Genomic DNA, 13,941 nt, shown 5'->3' on the forward strand with positions numbered 1-13,941 from the left:
GACCATAGCTCCAGGCTCACAGAAGACTGTATCTCGAGCATAGAGAGAGGACTATAGCTCCAGCTTACAGAAGTAGACCACAACTCCAGCTCACAGTAGGGGTTAGTTCTATATTTTAATTTATTTAATCTTTTTGTTGATTGCTTTTTGACAGGGTCTCCCTAGTCACAGCCCATCTAGAAGTCACAATGTGAACCAGGGTGGCCTCAATCTCACAGAGATCCACTTGCCTCTGCCTCCCGAGGGCTAGAATTAAAGGCACATACCACCACACCCAGCATTAGTTCTATATTTATTTTTTAATTTATGTTTATGTGAGTATTGCCTGCATGTAGGTAAGTGCACCCGTGTCGTGCAATGTCCACGGAAGACAGAAGAGGCTGTCGGATCCCCTGGAACTGGAGTTATGGACAGTTGTTAGCTGCCATGTGGGTGCTAGGATTCAAACCCAGGTCTTCTGTAAGAACAACCAGTGTTCTTAATTGCTGAGCCATCTCTCCAGCCCCCTAGTTCCATATTTTTGAAAATATTTATTTTTATGTGTATGAGCATATTACCTGCATATATGTATATGCACCCATGTCATGCAATGACCGCAGAGGTCAGAAGAGGGCATCAGATCCCCTGGCACTACAGTTATGGATGGTTGTTAGCTGCATGTGGGTGCTGGGAACTGAACCTGGGTCCTCTACAAGAGCAGCTAGTGCTCTTAACTGCTGAGTCACCTCTCCAGTCCCAATTTCTATATTTTTTAAACATCATGTCAGGGTGTGGGTAAGTGTTCGTGGAGCCCAGAGGTCAACACCAGGTGTTCTCCCTCAAGCGTTCTCCAGCTTAGTTTTTGAACTAGAGTCTCTGTGAACCTGAAGCTCACCGATTCGGCTAGCCTGGATTGCCAGCAAGCCCCAGGAATATTCTTGTTTCCACCTTCCAGTGCTGGGATTATAGGTGTGCACCACCGTGCCTGGCTGTCATGTGGGTGCTAGGGGTGGAACACAGTCCTCCTCATGCTTGCACGGCAAGGACTTCACTGACTGAGCCATCTCCCGGCCTCATGTCTGGGCAGTTTTTGAACAGCTGACCCAACAGTCATTCCTGTTCCAAAGTTATGGGGTAGCAATGTGTCAGATTAAAAACTCGCCTAAAACTCGGAGTGATAGTTATAAGAACCAATTCTGACCAAATAAAAAGCTCTCTTGAAAGTTAGGGCAGCTGTAAAACTGAATATTGACTGATAAAATGCAACTAGCCATCTGTTTAGTTAGAGTTCTGGCTTCTATTTCTTGATCTGAAGGGACACATTTAATTGGATACACCCTGAATTCTTCAACTAGTTCCCCTTTTCCTGCCTAGAACGCAGCTCTGATTCCTGGACAATCACTAGTCACCTTGCAACTGTGAGAACAAAAGCTACACATTTCCAGTGGCAGAGCAGGCAACTAGATGGGACAAGGATGGCACAAGCCACCTTCTAGTGACCATATCTACTCCTCTCCATCCTCCACTGAACTCCCTATGTGAAAAAAAAGTTCAGCCAAGTATCAGAGTTAAGTTTCTGTTGTGTGCAGCCAAATTCAATACTAGTAGATACAGAAAGATAGCTGAAAATATTCCAAAAGAGCAGGGATTTGAAACTCAAGAGGGAAATAGACACTAGGCAGACCAAGCAAGTAAATCGGACTGGGTGTATTAAAGTGACAAGTGGCCAGACACAGTGGCACATGCCTATAATCCCAGCACCCAGGAGGCTGAGGCCGGAAGACCATAAGTTTGAAGCCAGTCTGAGCAACAAAGAAAAACCCTGTCTCAAAAACAAATGAAGAAATGAAAACGCAAACAAAAAGTAAGAAGCTGTGAAGCGAGCCAGGCATGGTGGCATGTGCCTGTAATTCCACATATTCACGAGGCTGAAGCAAAAGGATGGGCAGGTTCAAGGTCAGCCTGGGCATTTTAGTGAGACCATTTTATTAAGAAAAAAATTTAGGGGGCTGGAGAGATGGCTCACCAGTTAAGAGCACTGACTGTTCTTGCAGAGGACCCAGGTTTGATTCCCAGCACCCACATAGCAGCTATGAACCATCCTTAACTCCAGTTCCAGGGGAATCCGAAGCCCTCTTCTGACTTCCACGGCATTGCATGACACAGGTACAGTCACATACATGCAGGCAATACACTCATACAAATAAAAAATAAAAAATAGGGCCGGGCATGGTTGTGCACACCTTTAATCCCAGCATGTGGGAGGCAGAGGCAGGCGGATCTCTGTGAGTTCAAGGCCTACCTGGTCTACATAGTGAGTTCCAGGATAGCTGGGGCTACAGAGAGATCTTGTCTTAAAAAGACCCCCCCCCAAAAAAAAAGACCAGAAAAAAAGAAAAAGAAAAAAATTTAAAGGGCTGAAGAGTTGACTCAGCAGTTAAGAGCACTGTATGCTCTTGCAGAGGACACGGGTTTAATTCCCAGCACCTATATGGCAGCTAACACTATAACTCCAGTTCCAGGGCAATCCAATGCCCTCTTCTGACCTCCATGGGCACTACACAACATGGATGCACTTTCATACATGCAGGCAATACACGTGTATACATAAAAAAGAAAAAAATCATAAGGAAAATATAAAAAAGAAAAAAATTAAGGAACTGGGAGTATGGGTCCTAATAAAGCACTTGTCTAATATGCACAAGGCACAGGGTTCAGTCCCTAGCACTACAGACAGACAGGCAGACAGACAAAAACAGTGAACTGGAGAGGGCTGGCCACAGTAAGCAAGCACCACCAGCAGCAGCTCTGGCCAACTGCTGCTTCACAGGAATGGCAACCCACCATTCCCACTGGGCCGGAACTTCTGATTCTCTAGGGAAACCCCAAAACTGGATTTCTGTGTCAAGTCTCACAATTTTATGTGTTAAATTTCAAACTTTAAAGTTTTAACTATATAAATCAAAATATGATTGCAGGGCTAGCAAGATAGCTCAGCAGGTAAAAAGCACATGCCTTGCAAGTCTTGCAACCTGAACTCAATCACTGGAACCCATGGTGGAGAGAACCAGTTCCCAAAAGTCATCCTCTGATGTCCACATGTGCACACACCCCACACGCACTCAAAAATAAAACTTTTAAAAATACGCAGGCTAGCCGGGTGTGGTGGCACAATCCTTTAATCCCAGCACTTGGGAGGCAGAGGCAGGCGGATCTCTGTGAGTTCAAGGCCAGCCTGGTCTACATAGTGAGTTCCAGGACAGCTGGAGCTACAGGGAGACCCTGTCTCAAAAAGACCAAAAGGAAAAAAAAAAAAAAAAAAAATTGCAGGCTCACCTCAGTCTGAAGGCTAGCTTTAAACCTCAATAGAACGGGTTAAGGCAGAATAAAAAGAACACATGCAGTAAAGAGATGGTTCAGTTGGTGAGATGCTTGCTCTAGACCTGAGTTTGATCCCAGCAGTCACGTAAAAGACAAGCTGGTGATGCATGCAAAAAGAGAAAGATGGGTCCTTGGGATTCACTGTAACTGGGGAGCTCCAGGTCCTAGTGAGAGACTCTGACTTGAAATACAAGGTGGATGGCTCCAGAGGACGGCACTTGAGGTTAATCTTTGGCCTCCACATGCATGTGCATGTGTATACACACACACACGCAAAACAAACAAAAACAGAGCACACAAGTTCTAGAGAAATAGTGCTTTACAACATATTGAGTATTTATTTATATGCCATGTGGTGTTAAAGGCCTTATACAGATAGTCTCATTTTTCTTTCTAGCCATCCTATGAAATATGTAATAGACTTACCTTGCGTTATTCTTACCCTGCCTCCCACAGGTCCCCAGCTCGTGATACTGTTCTGGGAGGTTGTAAAAGTTTTGAGGTAGGAGGCATGGTTGGTAGAGGTGGGCCACTGGGGATGAGCCATGCATTGAGGGTTATGTTTACCCTGGCTTCCAGCCCAAGGTTTCTGTTTCCAGATCTGCCAAGATGTGAGAAGCCTCTACCACATGCTTTGGCCTCAGTGAACTCTACCATGCCTTCTCTGCCATCATGGATGGAAACTCTGAGGCCGGAAAACTCTGCTCCCTTAAGTTGTTTCTGTCAGCTATTTCGGCACAATGGTGAGAAAAGTAACTATCACACCAGCTTTACCAGCAAGGCGACTGTGGTTTAGAGAACTCCAGAACAGTGAATTTTTTTTTCTTTGCTGTCCTTTAATAGGAACAGAAAAATGCTATTCAAAAACTCATTCATTCACTAATTTATTGAATGAGTGCTTATTCAGTGCTTTTCAGTTTATTAAAGTACTTTTAAATACACATCTCACTTAATCCCTGCATTAATCTTGTGGTACTGATATCACCATTTGACAAATGATGGGAGGGAGGATTCCAGAGATTAGTGGATTTAAGATCCAGGAAATTAGCAGAGCGAGTGGCAAGCCCTGGTTTCTGATGCCAAGCCCTGTGTTCTTGCTGCTTCCCTCCCCCCAACTTCCCAATCCCACCACCTTGCTTTAAAATAACTATTTATTTGAAACTAATTCCTACTTAACTCTAAAGCAATTCCAGCCTGTCTGACAGTTCCCAGGTACCACATTTACATTTTCAAGGATATCATTACTGAGAATAAAATCAACAAGGGGATAAAAATATCAAGTAATAAGCTCAGAACTGGAATGTAAATGGGCACACACACAAGTCTTGGATCTAATTTTAGAAAGAAACAGTCAAAAAGTCCCAGTGAGCATCTGGCACCGTGGGAGGCTACCCACACTGCTTCAAACCCCAATTAGCCCAGGAAAGGGAGGAGGCATTCTGGAATGGGCAACTTGCTTCCAGGAGCACCAGTGGAAACATGATCAGAATGACTTTGCATCACGTCCTCCTAGAAAATGCTGAGGCTCAGAATCAGCAACGGGTATATTTATGTCTGCAAGGAAATAAGCAGATCTTCCTGAAAGTCTTAAGCTTTGGAAGGTCCAGCCAACTCTTTGACTGAGGAGTTGTGTTCTTTCACGTCCCTGACTCTCATGACTCAGGAACCCAGAGAAGAAGGTGCAGGTAGAACAGCATCCACTGACCTCAGCTGGTCAAGGCATTCCTGAACATCTTGGACCATCACAGCTCATTCACTCAACCATTCCTTGCACCTGCTGTAACCTCTGCACTAAGTGGGCTTCTAACGGGTCTTCCTGGTTGCCAATGATCACAGGACTGCAAATTCCATTATGGCAAAGGACCTTGTGTCTTTTGTGTGTTGAAATATACCAACATCTAAACTGATGTCTTACACATAATAGGTTTCAGTAAGCATCTGCTGAATAAAGGAAGGGCCTGATGTTAGGATAATTCTCCCTAGACTCAGTGGGACAGTGTGAAATGGGCAGCATTCTAGTCATTTGCTTTCTCACTCCCTCTTCTTTCTCTCCCTCTCACTCTTCCTGTGCCTGTCCCTCTCCCCCCCCCTTTTTAAAAAAATTTTATTTACTATTTGTATGTGTATGCATGTATTGCCTGCATGTAGGTAAGTGCACCCATGTCGTGCAATGCCGGAGAAGGTCAGAAGAGGCTGTCGGATCCCCTGGAACTGGAGTTATGGACAGTTTTTAGCTGCCATGTGTGTGCTGGGATTCGAACCTGGGTCTTCTGCAAGAACAGCCAGTGTTCTTAACTGCTAAGCCATCTCTCTAGCCCCCTCTCCTTCTCTTTTGTAGACAGAGACTTGCTATGTAGCTCAGGCTGACTTGGAACTCATTATGTGGACCAGGCTAGCCCCAAACTCAACAGATTATCTGCCTGCCTCTGCCTTCCAAGTGCTGGGATTAAAGGTGTGCACCACCAAGTTCAGCAGAGTACTAATTCTGCATCCTGGCAGCATCAAACAACTTCACTGAGGTACTTGTCCTTTTAGAAGAGGCCCTAATGTTGTCCCTAAGGTTTTTGGGCAATGAGGGAAGGGTAGTTTGCCAGTTTTTGTGTGTTGGAATCACTGAGACATCAAGATGATGAGCTGACAGGGCCATATGAAGAGTTTAAGAAAATGGGAACCTTAGCTGGGGGTGGTGGTGTATGCTTTTAGTCCCGGTTCCCAGAAGGCAGAGGCAGGCAAATCTCTGTTAGATTGAGGTCAGCCTGGTCAACACAGAGAGTGCCAGGTCAGATAAGGCTACAGGGAGACCCTATCTCAAAAAGACCAGAAGAGAGAGAGAGAAAGAGAGGGAGACAGAGAGACAGAGACAGAGAAAATGGGGGGTCTTATTTATGATACAAGGGAGGACAGCCCCATATATTGGATATGTAAGTGTGGTGCATCTATATCTATGCTGTGTACACCTACAAGATCTATCAGGTAGATGGCATGGGTCCCTCATCTCCTGAAAATTTCCCATGGGCCCTTGAGTTAGACAGCCAAGAAGTCGGGTTTCTACTGTCTGGAGACTCTCTTTCTTGTGCAGCAGACAGACATTAAAAGATGACAATTATTGTCCTTCACACCCTGTCCTAAAGCAGGTACTATGAGGTTCAGAGGAAGTAGTCCTAAGAGGTCAGCCTGCAGAAGATAAGGAGATTCTTGAAAGGCAAGGATTTTTCAAATGAGTGGAAAGAGTTAAAAAGGGGCCAAGTGAACCCTGAGCATTAATTAGAGCATATTGCTCATGAGGATTACCCTCCCTTCTTTAAGAAGCTGGATCATTCCCCACAATTCTGGGTCACTAGGAAAAGTTTCCAAAGAGCAAGGAGCAGAATGTGCCTTTCCTACCTGGAAACCACAGAAACAATAGGTCATGACTGAGAGCAAACGTCCAGCTGCGTGATCCAGTCTTATACTAGCAGTGTGCTTCCCTGGTGCTATTCAGTAAAAATAAAAACCCAGCTGTCTTCTGCATTTTGAAACTTCCTAATCCCTTGTTTCAAGTAACATAAAAAGTTCTACTGAGATGGGAATGTAGCTTAATTGGTAGAGTGCTTGCTGAGCACGTATGAAGCTCAGAGTCTGATCCCCAGCACCTCATCAATGGGATGTGGTGGTAAACGTCTGTAATCTCAGCACTAAGGTGGGGGCAGGAAGAGTGGAAGTTTAAGGTCATCCTTAGCTACGTAGTGAGTTCAAGGCCAGTCAGGGCTACTTGAGACCTTGTCTAAAAAGGAAAAAAAGTTCTATACTAAGTATATGATTAAAAAAATAAAACCACCAAGAAACCAGTCTGTTCTCAAAGAAAAGACATTTCTCTTTAATGTGTTGCTAATAGAATAAATGTCATAGGAAGGAATTCCTAAATCAAGGCAGGAAGAAAGACTGACACACAGGAGAAGAAATATAGAATACCAAATCCCCACTCATTAAGGATTCACTCATTCTTAAAGCACATTTCTCCACATTTCCTTGTTTCTTTTCTGTTTTTCTTCTTTTTGTTTTTTGTTTTGTTTTGTTGTTTTCCCCACTTACCTCTCCCGTCTGAGTCAATGAGGAATTTCTGTTACTGATGTAATTTTCAGCCTGTGTTGACTCCGGTTGAGCACGGCGACCCATCTTGGCCCCCTGTAAGGAGAGACAGAGAACACAGCTGATCAAATGTCACTTGAGGCACTATGAGGATGACAATGCGGGGTTCAAGTCAGGACTGGGGTTAATACGGCATGGCAGAGAATAGGATTTAACAATGGCAGAGTTGGATATAAACAAAGTGCCCAAGATCAGTTCTGTATGACAGGCAGAAACATATGGTTTATGATCATGAGGTTTTCTGTTAACAGCCAAAGGCAATCCAAAAGCAAAGTCACTATTCTACCAGACAGTAATGCCTCTGGCCTGAGCAGAGATCTCAAGCCATAGCTCAGAGTAGGTGGTAAAGGGCCCCACGTTCCCAAGCAAGGTTTGAGGAAGGCCTTGCTTATATCACAGCTGAAACAGCTACCAAATGGGCTTTGGAAAGAATTCCTCAATTCCATGGCAACTGACACCAGAGAAATTCAGAGATGGCTTGCTTTGCTCGTTGGATGTGCACCTACAGGCATGAGGGGAGGTCTACCACAGGAATGCTGAGACATCACCTGTTGAAATCAGAGCACTTCAAGAGTCTGAGTCATCAGATGAACCATTTGCAGGTGTTCCCAAGGCCTTCCTGGTGGGGAGGGGTTCTGTCTAGAACACTCCCCAGTATACAAACAAATTTTTGAGGTACACTAATGGGTGTTGAAGTGTGTGTGTGTTCTTGTGTGGAGTCATTTACTTTAAAAAAGAAAAATAAAAGCGTAACATGAGCATTTAAAAATCTCATTTAATATGACTTCATTTGATCCTCACAACAGCACAGACTAGGACTACGACTGACACCATTTAATAAGTGAAGAAACCCAAACCCAGAAAGGCAAATAAGTAGCAGATACAAATCTCTGAACAACATCTGATTTCAAACTTTGGGTCTTTCCACCAGGCTTTGCCAACAAACCTGTTTTAAGTCTTTTAAGGATAAAGAAAAGAGTTTCAGGAGAGCTGTATAAAAACTCTTACCTACGATTTGTACTTCAAACTGTAACTATCAACACTTCAAATGGTAATGTCAATGTTTTAGATTTCAGTGTTGATGGAAACGTTCTTTCGATAACAAGCAGCTTATTTTCTTCTACAAGCAGACAATTCTATTTCTTCACCCAGGACTACCCTCTTCCATCTATCCTTTAGTCATCTGGCATTGCCTACCATGGCTGTGCTAAAATAAAAATTTAACGACCCTGTCTGTAAATGCTATTTTTAGGTAATTTCTCAAATAAATGTTACTTTCTACAGATCCTATAAATCCACATGGTAGAAAACCACTTTACAATCCAAGATCATGTATTGTAAGGGTAGTAGTCTATTTACTGTCCATCTTCCCTCACTAGGACACGAGGCCAGTGATGTTTTATTCCCTGTTGTTTCTCTACCACCTACGACCGTATGACTCAAATTAATATTGGTGGAAATTATTAATAAATAACTATGTTCACATCCCAAGTACTAACAGAGCAACGGACAGAAAGGCCTAGTGGCCTAATGTCCTCCTTAGTTTGGAAGCTTGCTTCATTCTCAACCAATTTGTCCCTGCCCCTCACTCATATCTCCCTCTGACAGGAGCCTCTCCAGTACCTGGGAGGACATCCAATGCTACCAAAGCCCCTCAAAGCACCTGCAATTTCATAATAGAAACTAATGACTTGCCTTATCATCTAATCCTTCAGTAATCTTAACTAAAGGTTATCAAGGCCTGATAGGGGCTGTGACAAAGAAAACACTAAATTTGGGCCTTTAATCAATATCTATTATCTACTGGTTATCAGCTGGGGGTAAATCACAGCCAGAGAGACAAAAGCAGCTAACAGAGGTCATATAAATTAGCCAATGTCAAGGCACTGTGTCAAATGCTTTCCAAGAATTACCCCATTTCACCTGCACATCTCCCTTGTAGGAGTAAGGAAACCGAGGCTGGGAAAAACTTACATATTTTTAACCTATCAACAGTTTTATATTCCATCTGGCCTCAGGGCACCTAATTACCATGTAATAAACTAGAGTCGATTTCCAATGATGAAAGGGGTTGAGGTAAAGGGGAGTATTCCAGGGAAGACGGGCGACCCCAGCTGCCACTCCTCCGGGCATAAACCAAGCAGCTTCTACAAGCACTTTGGGATGAGAAGGCTGGAGCGAAAACCCCAGGATGGTAGCAAGCGCAGACGCGAGCCGCGGTGGCGCGGACGAGGCCGCATCCTCCCGGGATTCTCCCGGGGCCGGATCCTCCTGGCCGCCAGCCCACCGCACCCGAGGGAGCCAGGCCGGCCTGCCGCTCGTCCCACCCGCCGCACTGGACCCCGAGCCCCCCCGCATCGCTCCTCACGGAGGTGGCCAAGCTGCGGCGCCGCTCCTCTCCCAGGTCCAGTAAATCTTCCATCTCCGCGGCCACTAGCGTCACTTCCTGGAGACCAAGCATCTCCGCCGCGTCCCTGACGACGACCCCGCCCTCCATCGCCAGCATTTAAAGGGTCCTCCACAAGCGTCCATGGATCTTGGAGCCTGCGTGCCACCTTTCACCTTCAATCAGATCTTTACTAGACCATGCTTGTTTGACTTGCAGAAAAAGAGAAAAAAATAAAAACCTGCAGATATAAAACTCTTCTAAGGCTGCTCCTGTGGAATGGTGGATACAGGGCAGCCTTAGGAACCGTCTGCATTTGTAGCTCTGTTTGAACACATTTGTCAGTTAAAGGCAAAACACCGCTGATTAGTAGTGATTATTCTGACCCCTCCTGTTTGCAATGCACAGAAGACCTTTCCCAGTTATCTGCTCAAGCGATAACAACCATTGTAAAGAGCAACACAAGTGGTATTATTTCCATCTGACAGGTAAGAGCTGATGTAATAAATAGATATAATGATGTACAAAATGCATTTTATGTAGCTTCTGCCTTCAGGAAGCTTATTGAATGCTGATGTGGTGGCACATGCTTTCACTTGGAAGGTTGGAAGGTAGAGGCAAGAAAGTCAGGGATTCAGTGTCACCCTAAGCTACATAGTAAGTTTGAGGTGGGTGGGGGGACGCTGGGCTTCTTGAAACTGTTTTTTTTTAAGTTTATTGAAATATTAATTGGATATTTATTAAAATATCTAATGCTGGACTGGAGAGATGGCTTATTGGTTAGGAGCACTGGCTGCTCTTGCAGAGATTCCAGGCTCAGTTCCCAGCATCCACATGGCAGTTAACAACTATCAATAACTCCTCCAGTTCCAGGGTATCCTATGCTCTCTTCTGGCCTCTGTGAAAATTGCATAACAGGGGTGCACTTGTCAGAAAAACACTTATACACATAAAGTAAAAATAAATGAGCCAGGCATGGTGGCGCATGCCTTTAATCCCAGCACTTGGGAGGCAGAGGTAGGCAGATCTTTGTGAGTTCAAGGCCAGCCTGGTCTACATAGTGAGTTCCAGGACAGCTGGGACTATAAGGAGACACTGTCTCAAAAAAAAAAAGACAAAAAAATGGATAAATATAATAAAAATCCAACACCTGAGTCGTAATAGCTTTCTTTCTTTCTTTCTTTCTTTCTTTCTTTCTTTCTTTCTTTCTTGTCTTTTTGAGACAGGGTCTCCCTGTAGCCCCAGCTGGCCTGGAACTCACTATGTAGGCCAGGGTGGCCTTGAACTCACAGAGATCCACCTGCCTCTGCCTCCCAAATGCTGGGATCAAAGGCATGTGCCACCACACCCAATAGTAGTAACTTTTGAAAGCATAAATATAACCAGGCAAGGTGACAGTGGCCATAATCCCAGTTACTGCTCAGGAGTCTGACACAGGTAGAATTGAAGGCCATCCTAGACAACATAGTGAGACCCTTTTTCAAAGGAAAAAGGTATATAAATATTTGGTATCTTATTTAATCTGAACAGTCCCCAAAAGTGAGAAGCAATAACATCTCTAATCAACAGCAGAAGAGATAAAGGCACAAAGATAGCTTAAGGAAAATAACCTGAATACTAGGTGGTAGAGCCAGGGCCCTTGTAACACCACATGTTACTGGAGTATTCTTCTCCAGCACATACTAATGGTTGCTAACCATTCTTCTAGGCTGGCAGAGGGCAATGTCTCATGAGTTCCCAGTCTGATGGAGTAGTGGAATTGAGTCTTCATTGACTCATATTTCATATAAGACCCCTAAATCAACATCTCTGGTCAGTTCTGGGCATTAGTCACTAGGACCCACAGGAGATGGGCTCATGGGATATGGGTGGTCATAGGCCAAAAACAAGGTCTTGGAAGTAGGAGGATTGACAAACTGGATGACACACATTACTGAAGTAAGTCCCCAGCAACTTCAGTCATTCATTCCACAGTTTACTGGGTAGCAAGAGCACTGGCCTGCATGTCAGAGGAGCTCTGCGAATAACTATCTGTGCAGCCAGGGCAGAAGCCATCTCTGGACCTCATCAATTTCCTCCCTTGTAAAGACTTTTAGAGATTGCCTCTAAGATCCTTACCAACTCTGTTTCTCAGTGAGAATATTAGGTTAGATTTTAATCTAAAGGAACAATCATTGCCAAAATCTAAGACAGCTAAGAGGTTTCAACGACTCCCTTGTTCTCCTTTGGCACCAGATGCACAAAGAAGGATTAATGTTTGGATTTTTCCATTTCTTGTAAACTCCCGCCCACTTCTTCCCCAACTCTGGGAAAACAAAGGGTGAATGGAACTCCTACAGCAGGAGCTAGCAAACCTTACTTGAGCACCTGAATCATTTGAGAGATGAATTAAAAAATACAGCTGCCAGGGCCCCATCTCAAAACATTGAGGTAGAATCTTTATACCCCAGAAGAAAATACTGTCAATAATTTCCCCTCCCATTAGCTCAGAGTCCTCAGTAGGGCTTTCTGATCATCCTATTTGAAATTTCAACACCCCCCCCAACCCAGGCTCCCCACTCTCCTCTGCTCCATTTTCCACCATGGCTCATGTCTCTTATCCCCCTTCCAAAATGTAAGGTCCATAAAAGCAAGTTTTGTGTTTTGTTCACTGACTTATTCACAACTCCTAAAACAGTGCTGGGCATAGAGTAAACACCAAAACTATTTCTCAGGGCTGGAGAGATGGCTCTGCAATTAGGAGTGTATACTGTTCTTGCAGAGAACCCCACTTCGGTTCCCAGCACCCAAGATGGGCAGCTCACAGACCGCCTGAAACTGCACCCTGGGTGTGTGTGTGTGTGTGTGTGTGTGTGTGTGTGTGTGTGAGACTCTGCTGGTACTGGCATACATACAGATACATAATTAAGGAAAATAAAATTAAATCATTAAAAACTATTTTTCAAATTCCAGAAGCAATATAGCATTATGGTCAAAAGTACAGACACTGGCAATGGACTTCCTGGGTTCACATGCCAGCGTTGACATCAAAGAGTTATGTGACTTTATTTAAGGAAGTCAATACCTACATTTCCTCGGAGTTACCGAAGTGAAAATAATGCCTATCCAAATTAGCTTGTGTTAGATATCACCTCCACTACTCACAAGCAGCATGACTTGAAAACAAAACAAACAAGCTGTGCCTCAGTTTCCTCAATTGTGACCTGGAGATACAGTCCTTCCATTAGAGCTCTCAGCAAAGGCCCAAGAAGGCTGCGATGAGACACGGAAAGACGGCACTAACATGAAGAACGTCATCAACTCAGACACAAGTCCTGTATCCAGAAAGACGGTAACTTGTCTGGCCTTCCCCAGGCTGCTCGTGGGGGAAGAAAAAAAAAAAAACCTCGAGGAGCCAAAGCCTAGCACAAGCTTCCCCTCACCCATCTGGGAAATGGGTTTGGGCCAATTGCTGACTTTGCGCGCAGAGCGCGGCGGGCGCGGAAGCCGCGAACATCTGGATGCCATCGCGGCTCCCAGAGGCCGGGAAGCGAGGGCAGCCTCATCCGCACGTGGAGCGGAGGGGGGCGATCCTCGGGATGCTGGGTCCTGCTTTGCCCGCAGTCTCCGCAGCCCGGCTCAGCCCCCACCGGGGCTCTCCTTCACTGACGGCCGGGCCTCGCCAGAGGGCACCCTCGGTCTTCTGGAACGCGCCACCATTTTTCTCCCCGGCCCCTGGAGCATCTCCAAGCTCCGGCCAGCCCTGCCCGGCTCCAGGCTTGTCAATGAAGAAACGCAGCCAGGATCGCCGAGCCCAGTCCCACCCTCGGGCCCCGTTCGCAGGCTGGCGTCACCCAAGCCAGAGTGGCCGGGTTCCCCGTGCTGACCTCGCGGGTGTCCCCGGCCTGGCCTGGGGACGATCCGGGACGCGGGCTGAGAAGAGCGCTGGGCCCGCACCGCGCAGACTGACAGCTGGCCTGCGCGCCCCCGGGCCTGGGGTAGCAGGAAGGAGGGGGCTCCGGGAGTAACTTTCCAGAAAAAACAGCCAACGTGTAGCAGGACTGACTCCAAAGGGGGGGGGGGGGGGG

The 13,941-nt window shown here is 45.5% G+C and overlaps 1 protein-coding gene across 2 annotated transcripts in view; it reads right to left on the reverse strand.

The window, feature by feature from the left end:
- The window catches only part of Ift43 (intraflagellar transport 43), a 103,730-nt gene extending 93,678 nt beyond the window's left edge, over positions 1-10,052 (reverse strand). Inside the window, exons 1-2 of one of the 2 annotated variants that reach the window (XM_008840242.3) lie at positions 9,857-10,052; positions 7,432-7,524 (exon numbers count right to left, since the gene is read on the reverse strand). In XM_008840242.3, the coding sequence (XP_008838464.2) occupies positions 7,432-7,524; positions 9,857-9,994 (231 nt within the window). In that variant the 5' untranslated portion in view covers positions 9,995-10,052. The remainder of the gene's footprint in view (positions 1-7,431; positions 7,525-9,856) is intronic. The other variant, XM_008840233.3, reaches the window with a different exon arrangement.
- Positions 10,053-13,941: the final 3,889 nt, after the last annotated feature.

Source organism: Nannospalax galili, unplaced genomic scaffold (assembly GCF_000622305.1).
Source record: "Nannospalax galili isolate Female #2095 unplaced genomic scaffold, S.galili_v1.0 scaffold330, whole genome shotgun sequence".
Lineage (NCBI taxonomy): Eukaryota > Metazoa > Chordata > Mammalia > Rodentia > Spalacidae > Nannospalax > Nannospalax galili.